At 37.6% G+C, this 16,570-nt stretch overlaps 1 protein-coding gene across 2 annotated transcripts; it reads right to left on the reverse strand.

Annotated features, from left to right (window-relative positions):
• Positions 1-7,699: 7,699 nt before the first annotated feature.
• LOC105185995 (UDP-glucuronosyltransferase 2B10) lies at positions 7,700-12,182 on the reverse strand. 2 transcript variants are annotated; one of them, XM_011145912.2, is made up of 5 exons: positions 11,410-12,175; positions 10,437-10,801; positions 10,074-10,299; positions 9,775-9,994; positions 7,700-8,357 (listed from the first exon to the last, which is right to left on the reverse strand). In XM_011145912.2, exons 1-5 carry the CDS (start codon positions 11,888-11,890, stop codon positions 8,006-8,008), a joined length of 1,644 nt encoding a protein of 547 aa, XP_011144214.1. In that variant the 5' UTR covers positions 11,891-12,175; the 3' UTR covers positions 7,700-8,005. The 2 variants fall into 2 exon arrangements, with proteins under 2 accessions (XP_011144214.1, XP_025160044.1); XM_025304259.1 differs by having other exon boundaries at positions 8,261-8,357; positions 9,857-9,994; positions 11,410-12,182.
• Between the last annotated feature and the right edge of the window lie 4,388 nt (positions 12,183-16,570).

A 16,570-nucleotide genomic window follows, 5' to 3' on the forward strand; every position in this document is an offset into this window, starting at 1 on the left:
CCGCTCCCAGCGACGTCAAGTAATAAATGCGATAATCCTGATTGTATAGGAAAGGTATTCCTGTGAGAGGAGCCGCGTAATGCACAGCTTTCTCGGCGCTCCGAAGTCCGCCGTGGTACACAAATGCTTGGATATTGGGATGAGCTGCGAGCATACGGACGGAATATTTGTGGTAAATATGTCAACAAGTTCGACGCTCGATTTCGGGTTAGCCGTCGCTCTAGAATCGAAACCGTTCGTTCGTCGAAAGAGTTTGCGCTGTAGTTAATATCACCGAGAACACCTTACTGAGGGGCGGCCACTTCGCTGTGAAAATATTGCTCGCCAAGTTGCTGCGCGCGTGCTGGCCCTTGGTCTTCCACAGCGCTTTACAAGATAGTGCCGAGAATACCTCCGTGAGGTTGCGTATAATTTCTCCGGATAAGTCCGTGGTGTCAATATTAGTACCGAGGCTCACGTAAATAAAGCTATCGGCGGCGTCGCCGCCGGCGAGGAACATCTTGAGGATTTTGCCGAGTGTAACGCAATAATAATGTCGCACGCTGAGGACGTGCTTTTTCCTTTTCATTGAGAGAAAAAGACCGGCGCGCTTTTGAGATCTTTGGCTAATTTTCCGATTCTACGCGAGTGCGCTAGAAGTGATTACGGGAAAATTACGTTTTTAAGCAATTACGGTTTTAACCTATTAAAGTCCACGGCAAAAGCAATAAGCTTAGCGAGAACGCAATAACAGGAAATAGAAGCGGAGAGTAGGAAACCATTTTTGACATAAAAAGGACGCCATAGAAATCAATTTTGCGACTATTTTTCGGAGGGAAAACGCTGTGTGTTAAATTTTACAGCGAAAATAAAGTTGAGTACGACAGACGCGATAAAAAATCCGTAAATAATGTTATAAAGATGTCAAAAATAAAATTTGTAAAAGGTTGTAAAATTCACGAAGGGCGTTCCAAATCTTCCAGATTCGCAGGAGAAATAATAGGAATTTATCGCAGGGTCTTTTTCCCTATAAAACAGCTGCAAAATTGATTTTTGCGTCAGAAATGGTTCTCCTACTTTCAGTTATCGTCCTTTTCCTAACCTTACTGATCTAGCCACGGACTTTAATGGGTTTATATATTTATATGTTGCTTTCGTTAGAATCGACGGTGTCTGTTTCGCCGACGCAATACACGACGTTCCGTAGCTCTGACCACAACATCGCGTTCTTGCCGGCGAGGATCAGTCTGCTGTTCCTTCTCAGACTGTCGATACTCGGGATGTCGTCCCCTACGTATTTCTTGATTGTCTCGTAATCCCGCTAGACGTACACGTTCACCCATTCGGGTGAGCGGGGAATGTTCCAAACCTTTCGCCAAAAGTTCGCGTCGCCGTTATTTGTTATGCTGGCTTCTCAAGTCGAGATATGCGACGGCAGCAGTGGATTACCGATCTCGCAGTGGTGATGAAAACACATCTCCAACGTAGAGACACCTGCGCACACACATATGTGCACGCATTCGCATATTTACCATCAGAATCAGCTTGTTGCCAAAGACGATCGAGTCTGCCCGCAATTTTCCTCACGTGCTATCGCCATAATGAATGTCTATTTGTTTGTTTGCAATCTTCCCTATTTAAATACGTGGCTCGAAATGTACGATGCCCATTGATCTCATTATCATTTCCATCACCGCGTCGAACGATTGATTGCTGCCCTTAGCGTATAATATTCTCATAGCCGGCTCCTTGAACAGCTCCTCTACCATAATATTCAGCGATTCGCATATACATCTTCTGAACGGCAGCCGGCTCTCAATTTCTGCCACATGTGAATCACTGTGCTATCCGCCTTCCTCTTGTGCAAGTGACTGAGATCGATCTGCGTGTAATTCGGTAAGGACAAATTCCTCGCCGGATTCGCCATGACGATCATGATCTCGTGGCCTCGCTTATGCAAGGCTCGCCACAGAGGACGAAAGATGCTTCGATGACTGACGCTTGCTAAAATGATGCGAACATAAGTCGCTCGATATATTTCTTTCACTGAGTTATAAGAGTGGATATAAAACTATGAGTTGGATCCCCTAAAAAAAAGTAATTTCAGAACAAGCGGAATCATCTAAATTTTAAAGGATTTTACTCTTATACAGAATGTATAAAAAGTCCCGGGACCCCTGAATATCTCAGACGGGTTACGTTTTAGAAAAAAATGTTAAATATAAATGTTGTAGGGTTTCAAGAGGTCTATCTATTAATCTTATCAATTTGACTTTGAGTGATGTTGCCAACTTCGGGTCAAGGTTAATTTAATTTTTTTAAATGGAAACCCCCATTTTTTATTATATCATCTTTTTCCACCAATTAATTTGAACAACTTTTGTCTGAAACATTTTATTATTTGTCTAATATTTTTGAGATATTTAAGGAAAACTCGGTAACTTTTTCAATGTTCAACTTATAGTATCTCACTATTTGTCGGAAGAAAAAATAGTACTAGACTTTTTATTCTATTTCGTCTCAAAAATATATTGTTACAGTAATGCATTACCTTTTGTTAACTTATCGACCTTTGGAGATTTCAAAATCATTAAATTAACAAAAGTCAGGGCGCTATTGTAACAATATATTCTTGAGACCAAATAGAATAACAAAATTTAGTGTTTTTTCTTCCCACAAATGGTTAGCGAGATACCGTAAGTTGAATTTTGAAAAAGTTACCGAGTTTTCCTTAAATATCTCAAAAAATATTAGGCAAATAAAAAATATTTCATGCAAAACCTGTTCAAATTAATTGGTAGAACAAGATGATGTAATAAAAATTTGGGTTTCCATTAAAAAAAATTAAGTTGACCCTGACCAGACCTTGGCAACGTCACTCAAGGTCAAACGGATAAGATTAGTAGATAGACCTCTTGAAACCCTACAACATTTATATTTAACATTTTTTTCTAAAACGTAACTCGTCTGAGATATTCAGGGGTCCGGGGACTTTTTATACATATACCTATATAAAGGGTGTTGCAAAATTCACGCAAGAAGTAATTTTGATAGAAAACACAGGTTTATAATTAAAAATTGTAAATTTTTTATTGATTCATAAAGTATACAGTATAAGGTTATGTATAGAATAGCATATCGGGTAAATGGCCTCCACGGCTTTGCTGGCACATATGCACTCTTTTGTTGAAATTTTCCATGACCGTTTTGCATAAATGTGGCTGAATTTCGTTGATACAGCGCTCAATTTCCTCCTTCAAGGCGTGGATGGTCGTGGGCTTGTTGGCATAAACCTGAGACTTCAAAAAACCCCAAAGAAAAAAGTCCAACGGCGTTAAATCGTATGATCGGGGCGGCCAAATCTGATCACCAAAACGGGAAATTACACGACCAGGAAATGACTCATGCAGCAATTGAATTGTTTCTCGGGCTGTATGGCATGTGCCACCTGATATAAATTGCAAGATATGGATGTGGTTTCTTGTTGAAACCATCCACATCTTGCAATTTAGGCACAAAAAACTGGATTATCATGTTTCGCGATAGCGAGCACCATTAACTGTTATTGCCTGACCAGCCGCATTTTCTTCCGAAGAATGGTCCGATGATGCCTCCAGCCCAAAATCCGCACCAAACAGTGACACGTTGTGGATGCATTTATTTCTCAACAATCACTCGTGGATCATCTGAACTCCAAATGCGACAATTTTGTCGATTAACCAAGCCATCAAGATGAAAATGAGCCTCATCGCTGAAGATGATTTTGTTCGAAAAATCAGCATCCACTTGTTGTTGTTCCACAATCCATTCAACGCGTTGTTCTTTCGTGTAGCACTCCATTTTAAAAACCCTGAACTGTCAGCTGTCACGCTGTCTTTTTTTTCGTTGGCAACACTTTACCGCACAAATGGCGCAAAATTCAAATCTTGCGTGAATTTTAGGACACCCTTTATAACCTTAAGAGGATTCCTCTAAAATTGAAAGGAAAATATTATAAACATATTATTCTTAAAATTAGAGAAATTATATGTTATATGTATAATGCAAATCTTATTGATTTTAATATAAATTATAATTATAAATTTAATATAAATATAGATTATTTAATCTCTTTTAAAAGGATTATTGTTTATTCTTTATTGTGTGATCGACATTGTATGAATAATACCAAAGAGATAACGGAGAAATGGCATAGTGTTTTTTCCTCCTCATAAAAAGACAAGCTTTATTTCTACTGCAAAGTAAATATTAATATACATTTACATATGTGTGTGCGTTCTCTACGGAGAGAGATATTCGTTTGCATGTTTGAGCTTTATGATTGAGTTTCAATGATTTATTATCGTAAGACTGCAAATGTTACTTTTTGACGTTCAAAGTTAATGACGATATCGTGGATGTTTCACATGAAGTATGCAGCATATGATTTGATGTATTGTAAAAAAGTATTCAGAGAGACGCGTTCTTTCCATAGCGCGCTATAAATAATACTAGTTTAGCTAGCTTTTTTCTTCTTTCACGCTCGCGTGGCGGGAGCCAGTTTTATAAATGGCCAACACGCGACGAACGATAGAGCACAGACGCTCGGTCAGAGCAAAAAGGAGGAGCATGGTAATCATAAATATAGCGAGACCGCGAGAAGGGCTGTAATGTCTTTTCGTTGATCGGCAGGTGAGGTGCACCGTTGTGACGCGTCGCATGTTCGATTTATCATACCAGGCTCTTGATATCATCAACTGGCTCGTCCTTAGCGAGAGTTTACTCGACGAGATAATATTTTCGTGATATGTATATCGAGAAATTATTACGGGTGATTCTTCGGGATCACTTATGCGTTACTAATTGCTCATTGTGACTAATCGCTCATTGTCGTCGATTAATCAAACGTACCGTTTATCGTCGAGGACGTCGTGAATCGCGCTCGCGCGATCCACGTCGGGGAAATTGCGGAGGTCAACTTGCCGAACGACATCTCTCTCTCTCTCTCTCTCTCTCTCTCTCTCTCTCTCTCTCTCTCTCTCTCTCTCTCTCTCCCTCCCCCCTCTCCCTCTCCCTCTCCCTCTCCCCCTCTCTCTCTCTCTCTCTCTCGACTGGTCTATTGATTATGTATCCATAGTCGTACATAATGGGAATCCCTACGAGCAGCACAGCGTAGTGGATAGCTTTGTCGGTACTTTGAACGCCACCTTGGCTTGACGACGAAGGCTTTAATGTTCGGATGAGCTGCAATTATACTGATTATTATTTCAAGGGAAAATATAGCGTCACGATGTCGTAACAGTTTAATAGTTTGGAATTATACCCGGAACTCCTTGCTGCGGAGTCTACTTCGTTAGGAAAACGTTATCCGGTATTCCCGGCAGGTTTTCTTTTTCGAACTTTTAGAGAACCTTACACGCGGTAACTTTGATAACGCTTTAATGAACGTGTTTAATTTTTCCTTTGAAAAGCTGCTCGAATTAATATGGTGGTTCCCAAGGCTCGTATAAACGGATTCTTCCGTCGCCTTGTTGAGGAATTGTTTTAAAACAACAATTCTACAGTTACGAATTAAAAGATGAAAATTTACTCTACAATAATGAATTAAAAGATGAAAATTTATGTCACGGTATTTCGCCGGAAAGTGAAGAGAGAGAGAGAGAGAGTGAAACTCGCTTCAGTCAACGGATGGATCGTACATTGCGCCGTAGATTGAAACTTTTCGTCGGTGCTTGCCGACCCGCGCACATGTATCGATTCGATCGTGATAATATTATATAAATATACCTTCGGCGAAGATGGCGGTTTCTCCTGGCGATGTATAAGTTATTAAAGTAGATTATGTTCGGCGTTACCGGTTTGGCGTACGTAAACGCGCTCGATCGCTCCGTGAAAAATAGACTCATGTTTTCTGTCGTCACCTAAATATTTTCGGGCTGTTTCCTGCTGCTGTGGCATGTAGATGTGAGTCCGGCGGTAAATACAGGTCAGCATTTCGAGATGAAACGGGTGCCTGAAATCGGCATGTTTTTATTCTCAATTCCAAGAAACATTCGTTGTGTAACTCGCATCGAATTTGAAAAAAATGTCGATCTTTCCGACGTCGCGTCGTCTAATCTAATCTTTTGGTCCCTTCAACGTACGGGTTGTTCTCACTCATTAAAGGTGGCTCCGCACATCGCTTCTGTGATAATTCTCATTTCAGAATGTTCGAACGTCGCCTTGTTAACAGCGTTTAATATATTCCATGTGCTCGGTTTGCTCGGTCTCCCATCGTGACCTAGATAAATAGCGAGTGATGAATCCCATACAGTCGGACATAACATTTAGGAAGGCGAAATCGATTTCCGTGCAGTTGCTTAATGTCGCGTTCATCGACGCAACGGCCACGACTAATTCGTGACCCCGTTTGTACAGGGCTAGCCACAACGGCCGAAACACCACTAGATGATTGTATGCGGAGAAGGGCGATGACCAGGATTCTCTCGCAATTTACCGCTTCGGGTGACGCGAATATCCATAGTAGCGTAGTAACCGACCTCGAGGCTCCTTTCGTCTGCATCTTTCTCGTTAATACTGTACCGATGTGCTGTGTGATCTGTCGCTGACAGAAGCACAAAACTCGTCTTATTTAATAAGTTCACTAGAGGACGAGCCCACACGCGACTTACTGATTTTCAAAAGAGGCCAATGTTACACATGCGTAGCAATAACTACGTTTTATTCCACGCACTTCCACATAAAGCAATAAGCAAAATTCGTTTTACATTATTACCTTAAAGACCTAAAAATATAAAATAATTCACGGCTGTTAAACGGATGATATCATGGCTAATGTATTAATTTGTTAAATTTATACATGGCATAGATTACACGCGACTATCTATATAGACTGCAGATTAACTAACTCTGAGATAATACAAGACATCAATATCATTGAACGTGAGCGCAAGGACGGATCTGACAAATATTAGTATTCGTCGTAATTATGATAATATATCGCATTTTATCGTATTGGGTGAGTGCAAAAGTTCGTGCGGAGTTTGTGAGTAAAAGTCACACAGTGATTAGGCAAACAAAAATCTTTATTCAATCAATGATATATTCTCCATCGTTTTCTATAATCTTTTCCCAACGTTCTGGCAGCATACAGATGCCTCGATCATAAAAACTGCGCGGTTTAGATTCGAAGAACGAAGAGACGCCGTTTTTTAAGGCCTCCAAAGAGTCAAAGTTTTTTCCATTTAAATAATTTTGCAATGACCGGAACAAGTGATAGTCAGATGGTGCGATATCAGGAGAATACGGTGGATGCGTTAAGACATCCCACTTCAGGCTCTTCAGTTTGCGCAGCGTCTTTTTCGAAACGTGTGGTCTGGCGTTGTCGTGATGAAAGACGACTCCCTTGCGATTTGACAAAATCGGACGTTTCTCTTTTATTTCTCGATTCAGATTGGTTAATTGGCGACAGTACTTGTCCGAATCAATCGTTTCGCCAGCGGGGAGAAGCTCGAAATAGATTATGCCCTTGCAATCCCACCAAACAGAGAGCATCACCTTCATCGGGTGCAAACTGGCCTTTGGCATTGCGTCACCATGCTCACCTGATTGTTTCCATGTCCGTTTGCGCTGAACATTGTTGTAGAGGACCCATTTCTCATCGCCCGTCACTAGTCGATCCAAAAACGACTCGTTATTGAGCCGCCCGAGTAAAGAAACGGCTGCAGAAATTCGCTTGATTTTGTTCTTCTCGGTCTGAAAATGGGGCACCCATATATCGAGCTTCAAATATAATTGCGACGATACACTAATATCGTCGACTGTGAGTAATGTTGCAAAGATCTTTATTTTGCCACAAAGTAGCAAAATTACATATATAATATATAACGGAACGATGAGAAACAAAGGGAAAAGTAAGGGAAAAGAGAAGAACGCTCGCTAGCATTTCTTGAAGATGATTTTATTCTCGGCTTAGAAAGGATATCTGTTCGCCACGAGATATTTTGAGAATAATTTCATATCCTCGAAACACACGCGGAGGAAGATATCACTTACGGGACGGCTTTGATTTTAACGCGTCACGTTTTGCACTCGATCGTACACTGAGAAATTTTTGGAGCGAGGTTCGCGGCGCGCAAAAATGTCTGAAAAGGAAATGCAAAATCTGAAGGATAATCAACGCTGCCGCGCATGCTATTACAAACAGCGTCGTGGAAAGCAGCGCAATGATATCTATATCGCATAGCTGGTACCACGGCTTATCGATCCCGTTAACTCGAAGATAATGCATCCTGCTCTTGTGTTTCATCACGTACTCTATCCACCATATCGCGTTCTCCATGCTGTCGTACGGTTGATCCTTGGCGAGGACGCTCATGCGTATCATGTTCTCTTTGTAACTAAATACAATATAAACATTAACAAGTGCTTCAATCAACAATGCTTTAATCTCATTATGGGCAAAGAGGATCTCTCGTCGACACGATTATTCGGTTTGTGCAGACATTAACTCCGAATAGAGATGTGCGAACTATTTGAATTCGAATCGAATCGAATCGAATCTAATGTAATTCGATTCGATTCAAATCCGAATCCCTGTGATTCCGAATCCGAATAATTCGAAAATTTCGAATCGCGAAGATTCAAATACGAATCAAATACATTAGCGTTTGCGCGCATCAGCTACAAAATGGGCCATCTGGGCCTGTATGTTTGAACCCTTAACTTGTAATTAACTTAACTTATAATTAATAACTTATTATAAATTATAATTTAATTATAAGTTACTTTAAATACTTAAATATATATTTTACTTTAAGATGTTATTACAATATCAATATTTCCGTTCATATTAAAATCTTCCATCATTATTTGCATGTTTAATAGCACAGCCCCACAAAAAAAAGTGGTCAGTGGCTAAAACCGGACAAGTATATTCTTATCTTATATATTTTGATTCGCTGAATCCGAATCCGAGGTCAGAATTGGACAATTGCTAGCTTCATCGTCCCTAACCTCAAAAAACTGATCATAACTTCACTTAACAAAATTAAGCTGTATATGGTCGAATTCAGCTTAAAAAAAAATGCTACAATTCTTGTCATTACAAAAATTTTCAATTTGCAAAAATAAAGATGGTGAGAGGGGGATATAAAAAATATAATATTTTTAAGAAATCTAACTACACAGTTGTGAAGAACGTCAAAAACCATACAACTTTTATCTGAAACATTTTTTTGTATCTAATAAAATAAATAATAAAAGTTGTATGGTTTTTGACGTTCCTTACAACTGTGTAGTTAGTTCTTAAAAATATTATATTTTTTTATATCCCCCTCCCACCATCTTTATTTTTGCAAATTGAAAATTTTTGTAATGACAAGAATTGTAGCATTTTTTTTTAAACTGAATTCAACCATATACAGCTTAATTTTGTTAAGTGAAGTTATGATCAGTCTTTTGAGGTTAGGGACGATGAAGCTAGCAATTGTCCAATTCTGACCTCGGATTCGGATTCAGCGAATCAAAATACATAAGAATATACTTGTCCGGTCTTAGGCATCGACCACTTTCTTTTTTGTGGGGCTGTGTAGTCATGTTACATTTTTTAATGATTTGATTCGATTTCATTCGATTCGATTCGACATAAAAATTCTTGATTCGCACATTTCTAATTCCGACGAATTAATTAGATAATTAATTGCCTATCAGATGTTTGTCTTAACAACAGGAAGCTTAGTTACACACTTATACTTGAAGAGTTGTAGAAATATTTCAGTGATAATAATTGATAATGATATTGTTGTTATCGCGCACCTTTTGTCACTGAGAATCCGTCGAATGCCCTCGTCGAGATTTTCCGCTGTTAATTCCTCGATTTTAAGATATATCGCTATACCTAATGAGGCCAATCGCTGAAGCCGAGAATGCTGATCGTATATAATGGGAAACCCTAAGAGTGGGACTGCATAATGGACAGCTTCTTCGGTGCTCTGCAAGCCGCCTTGATAGATGAATAGCTTGATATTCGGGTGGGCTGCGCGAGCAGGAGAATTAGCGCGTCGTATAAAAAGTTTATCGATCGCAAAATAATGACTTCGCACTTTTAATCTTACCGAGTACGCCTTGTTGCGGAAACCATTTTGAGATAAACACATTATCGAGCTTCCTACTCGACCACTCATCGGAATCGTATTTCCAAACTATTTTATAAGGTAACTTCGAAAACACTTCAACAAACTTCCCCAGCAGTTCTTTCGATAAGTTGCTCCAGCTCGCGGTGGTCCCGAGACTCACATAAATAAATCCCTCCGTCGCGTTGTCCAGGAATCGTCTCAAGTCCTAGTTATCAATTTAAATTTATTTGTGCGAGCTTATTATGAAATAATGGAGTTTGAAAACCGATAATTGCCGAACATTCCGGCCCATTCCGATATGAGAAGAGATATAATAATAATCATTTCAAAGTTTATACCCACTCCCGGCAAAGTCGGCGGTATTTTATTTATGTGGAAGCCGCTGAAGGATATCACATTCGGTTGCTCGGGTCTAGCATATCTCAATATTGGATTATCGTTGATCATCGTTAGGCTTATATTTTTCATCGCATCCATGACATTCGGCGCGTCGTTCCCGAAATATTTATTCGTAATTTCTTGCTCCATAATCATGAATTTGTTCGCCCAAGTATAAATGAACATCCACGTGTGAAAGAAATTCTGTAACTTTTGCCACATTGAGGACGCTTCTTTGACATAATTTTCCCAATTCGAAGGATGCGACGCAGCTATAGGATAACCACGAAAGTACCGTTGACAATTGTACATGCCCACGCTTGAGACTTCTGCGTAACGGGATAATCCATATTAGTTTGAAGACATTAGCATTAATTAGTAGTATAAATTTCGGATTGCGGTTATTATAAATGCCCCTCTGCTTCTTCTCTCCCAATATGCCGTATATTTGTCGGAAGATGAAATTCGCGTGTCGTGCGACAATTGAGTATTCGAAGCATTCGACTTGTATTTTCACTTGCATAAATTATTCGCGAGAGATTCTAGAACGATTTGAACATATTTTTCCTAATGAAATTGCAATGTTTCAAGTTGTCACAATTGAGAGACACTCGTACAGTAGTAAACGGTGATAACAGGAGCCGAAATATGTGAGACATTCGACGCCACAGCGGAAGATTACAGAAAGACATAATTATTTTTATTATATTCTCATACATTATATAGGAATATTATATAAGAATAAAAGAATCAATATTTACACCGCGAAACTGTCACACATTGGCTCCTGTTATAACTGACTACCATTCAAGCCCGTAAGCAGTGTCTCACTGTTCGAAGCATTCCAGAAGCGCATTCCGTTCGAAGCAGCAACAGAACAAGTACATACGAAGATTCTTGCAAACGAGTTTACACGCAATTCGTGGAGATTTCTCACCTATGACGGGCACGTTGAATCTTTGCGCCATAGCGTAGAACGCTGGACCGGTTAACGCTTCAATGATTACGGTGTCAAACTTCTCGTTATTGTCGTGCCTGTAAAGCTTTATCATTCCTGGTTCCTTAAATGCCCTTTGGTCGATATTGTTTAAAAATCTCATCAAGTACATGTTCTTTTCGAATAACGATAGACTCTTTGATTGTATGAACTCGTTAAACTCTGGGAGTACCTCTATTACAGCCGACACTTGGATTTCCGTATAATTCTTTAATGTTGGATCTCTCATCGGTCTCGAGGTCACCACTACCAGCTCATGCCCGCGTTTGTTCAAGGCGGTGAATAACGTCCGAAAGACTGCTTGATGACTGTACCAAGGTGATATCGAGATCGCGAGTATCCTTTTGCCGTCCGCTATATTATTCGTCGGTAGCAACCACAAGTATAAAACTATGCATATCGCATGAATAATCATCTGCATTTTATCGCGTTCTAGATACACTTTCTTCTTCTTGAATCTTCTTTCTCTCTTCTTCTTTTTTTCTCTTTCTTTATTCTTCTTCTTTTATAACGATATGAAAATTCGTATCGACTGTACTGTTTTTGCAGCTATTTTTCCACAGTGCATTGGATCTCTTACGATATCTTTGATATAACGCGTATATATATATTGGGTGAGTGCAAAAGTTCGTGCGGAGTTTCAATAGATGGAGTTATAAGCGTCGTAAAGTGTTGTCATTAATACTTCCATCTACATATTATATAACGTTGGAAAGGTGACGTCTTCAGCTGTTATTAAAAAAAAAATCATTTGTTTTCATACAAACTGCTTCGAGAAATATCACTTTAAAAATGAGTATCGATAAGGTGTATTTACGGCATGTTATGCTTTACGAGTTTCGGAAGGGAATAAACGTTGCCGCAGCCGTAAAAAACATTCAGGATGTTTATCAGGATGAAGCACCAGCTAAACGAACTGTGGAAAAATGGTTTGCTAAATTTCGGCGCGGAGAATTTAACCTTGAAGACGATATATATATAAACTCGTTCAAATATAACATAAATACTCAAGCGTATATTTCTGTGATTTTTGTAGAGGCAATATTATGAACAGCTTCTGCATTGTCTCGTCGATTGTTAACACTGTCGAAGTAAAACCGAACGAAGTAAAACTTTTATACCGATATCGTTATATCATTATGCATATAGCGCACATATTATCTAGACTGCTTATGTTAATATATATGCAAAAGATAAAAAAGATATATGACAATACCTGTATATCGTAATGATATACAGGCGTCGTATTTTAATTACCTCGATAATATTGCAGAAAATAGAAAATAGAAAAATCGGATGAAAAAGTATTTTTGCATTAAAGTTATTTGATTTGAAGGGAGATATAAGACAGAGCGACATCATATTGTTCACAGATGGCGTCACTTTCGAAATATTCACTGATCATCACTTTTCTTAAATGGAAACCCCATTTTTTCACTCGACTACTTTCTGCTATTATTCATCGAGGTGCACAATTAAAATTCTGTATATGTTCTGTACATTCTGTATATGTTGCACGAACATATTTTTTCTTTTGATGCAATCGAAATAACTCTTCTAAATTGACCCAAGTTTCTCATTTTTTAGCGAATATCTTTGAAAATGTAAAGTACATGGAAAAAGATTTTATACAAAAGCTTTATGGTATTTTATATTCTACAACGATTCACGTCTACCGAAAATGTCATATTTTTTAATTTATCTTCAATTTTTTTTAACTTACCTCTACTCGTTATCTTTGCAAAATTTAAGAATTTTGTGTCGAGATAAAACTTGAAGATTATTGAATGTCAAATTCATCCAGATATAACAATGATTTTCAATTAGTGTGCTGTGAGAGGATCTAAGGTGTGCCGAGAAAATTTTTAAGAATTTTAATTGTTATCTTTTTATTAAAAATTATAATAAATTATTTTATTTTATTTTTTGGCCGATTATTTTATTTTTTGATGGTGCATTTTGTTTGTGTTAATAAATATGTATTAATAAACAAAACGAGAAAGGTATCTTTTTTTTATGTTCTGTTTTTGATTATCATAATTTAAGTGTGCCACGGAATTTTAACTATAGATTCAAATGTGCCATGAGATAGAAAAAGTTAAAAAACATTGATGTATGATAATAATATGTCTCACGACTTAATGTTTGGAAACTTTTGAATAAATGGACTGTGGATAGATACATTATTGTACAATATATAGTATGTAATTACGAGTAACATGTAAATTACGTACAATATACAACTGCTATGAATGAATATTTATAACATCTTTATCTACGTTTACATCTATTTTTCGTGTAATACGTAGCATATTGTGTCATTACAATTAATCCGTTTTCATGTTGTAATATGAGAAAATATGTATAGAAAGCAGTTATTACGTACAGAACGCAACAGAAAAGAAATAACGTAACATACGCGTACCCCTATATCACGATATTATTATTTCGCTTTTCCAAAATTTGAATCGTGGAAACATAATGTATTATTATACATGGATGGATTTCGCATTTGATGCTTTTTAGTTTTTGTTCTTTTAAAAATCTTAAATTTTGCAAAAGTGATGGTTGGGAGTGGAGATAAATTAAAAAAAATTTGACTTGTTCGAAAAACGGGAATATATCGTTATAAAGAGTATAAAATACGATAAAACTTTTGTGCAAAACATATTTTCATACACTTCATATTTTTTCAAAGATATGCGCTGAAAATGAAAAAAATCTGTTCTTTTCGGTAAGTTGTCTTAATTCTTAAATATTGAAATACGTTATTAAAAATAGATGTAGGTCAAGTATTTTTATATATTTTATAATATATCCAAAGCTTAGTAAAAATTTATCCAATAGAAACGTAATATGTAATATAAGACAAAAAATGCAGGTAGTTTGAGAAATAGCAGCTCTTCAACTACTTAATCATCAGAACTTGATATTGAGAATAAAATATGAGAAATACGAGGCGACATGAAAATAAACGTTAACGAATGGCAACTGATTATCTTGTAAAATATAAGTCAATAAAATATTGGACTTTAACTTGAAAGATGCAGATCGCGCATAAAATAGTATATCTTATAACAAACTATTATTATTTTCGTGGTATTTTCACATTCATATATGGAATACATACGATACAAAATATTTGCAAAACGTATACAAAGTGTAAATGTACTGTTTTGACAATACATATTAACTTTTTATCAATCAATATTTTAGTTTCAAGTCAAAAAGTGCTTTGCATTTTATTCGGAGAATTGAAAGCTACGAAAAAGCCAAGGAAACTACAGCGTTCGCTTTTTAGTCAGTTACGTTGTGTTAGTCCTTGGTATGAGAAGTAAATTTTATTACATTATAATTTTTTCAATATTTAAGAGGGAGATAACATAATTTCGATAAATTAATCTTTTTGACACGAAAGTCGACCGTAACGGACAGTCGCTCGCCGCTCACTTTTTTATCTTGTTATTAATAAAGTGACTTGTATTAGGTGTACAAATGAATAATCCAAATTTTTTCAGCTACATTCAAGGTTTATTTTAAAAGAAAGTAAATTAAATTGTTCAATCAAAGTATTCGTCGTTGCTTTCTATAACTTTAAGCCAGCTTTCAGGCAGCTGATGAATTCCATCTCGGAAAAATGTTACATCTTTGGACACGATAAAGTCGTCAAGCCATTTTCGGATCTCATCCACTGATTGGAAGTGCATGATCGGACAAGGCGTGTTGCATCGACCGGAACAAGTGATAATCGTATGGAGCAATGTCTGGTGAATACGCCGGCCATGCTGCAAGACGTCCTAACCAAGACTTATTATGGTGTCTTTTGTATTGGAAGCAATGTGTGGCCTGGCGTTGTCATGCAACAATTTCACTGGACGTTCTCCTTTGCCAGTATACGGATGTTTCCGTTCCAATTCTTGACTCAAGCAGATTAATTGACGTTGGTAGCAGTCCGCAGTAACTGCCGGGTTTCACCCGGTTCCAACAACTCATAATAAAGCACGCCCTTGATATCCCACCAAATGCAGAGAAGAACCTTCTTTCCGAAGCGATTTTGATGATTCGCCGGGATTTACCCATGACTTTCTGCGTCTCGGATTGTCATAGAGTATCCATTTCTCATCGCCCGTAACGATTTTCCACAAGAAAGACTTTCGACGCTGCTTATTGAGAAAAGAAAGACACGCTGCCACTCGTTGATTCTTGTTGATTTCAGTAAGTTCATGCGGTTAGGCACCCATTTTCCTTCTTTCTGGATCTTTCCCATCTCATGTAGGCGTTTGGAAATCGTTTGCTGCGTTACTCCCAACTGTTCTGCAAGCTCTTTTTGCGTTTGTGCCGAATTCTCAGCGAGCAGTTGTTCCAAATCATCATTATCGCACTTCCGAGGGCCTCCAGGGCGTTGTTTGTCGATTAGACTGAAATTACCGCTTTTAAACCGCTTAAACCAAAATGCGCATACATCGTACGATACAACACCTTCGCCGAGAAAGGAACAAATCGATTCGCACGCTCTTGCAGCATTTTTTCCTTGTTGGAATTCGTAAAGAATGCAGTGTCGGATATGCACGCCTTATCTGTTTTCGATCATTTTCGACTGAACTGAACTGAACTGAATACTTTTGAAGGTTATGTTGGGCCTTTCGCCAAACTATATGTTCTTTTTAATAGCTATATGCCAACATTGCATAATCACAAAAGAGCGGGAAAATCTATTCAATTTAAAATTGATTTCATAACTGCTTAAAATAATTTGGATTATTCATTTGTACACCTAATATCTTAAAATAATCTTTCGTTCTTTGGTAATAGCAATTTTTATATCAATATGCTTCATTCTTTTTTCTTCTTCTTTTCTAATATGCTATGTTTATATCAATATCTAATTATTCATTAGAAGATACATATGACATGAAAATGCTTCGAACTTAAATATTTCTGCGACTTTTGTTCCGGTCGTTATGAGTAATTTTATGTGATATGAGTAATTTTACGTGATATTGTATCAAAAAGACTAAATAGAGTGGAGTTTGAAAAGAAGATATATATGTAAACATATTTTTTTTAAATTAATACATACACAGTGCGGTCTAAAAGTTTT

Source organism: Harpegnathos saltator, unplaced genomic scaffold (assembly GCF_003227715.2).
Source record: "Harpegnathos saltator strain DR-91 unplaced genomic scaffold, Hsal_v8.6 scaffold6, whole genome shotgun sequence".
NCBI lineage: Eukaryota > Metazoa > Arthropoda > Insecta > Hymenoptera > Formicidae > Harpegnathos > Harpegnathos saltator.

Excerpts from the sequence above, each read along its gene's own strand:
- LOC105185995 (XM_011145912.2), bottom strand. The coding sequence starts at position 11,890 with ATGCAGATGATTATTCATGCGATATGCATAGTTTTATACTTGTGGTTG. Across the intron at positions 10,300-10,436 it reads TACCGCCGACTTTGCCGGGA|GACTTGAGACGATTCCTGGA; the intron begins GTGGGTATAAAC and ends ATTGATAACTAG. Across the intron at positions 8,358-9,774 it reads CGGATTCTCAGTGACAAAAG|TTACAAAGAGAACATGATAC; the intron begins GTGCGCGATAAC and ends TATTGTATTTAG.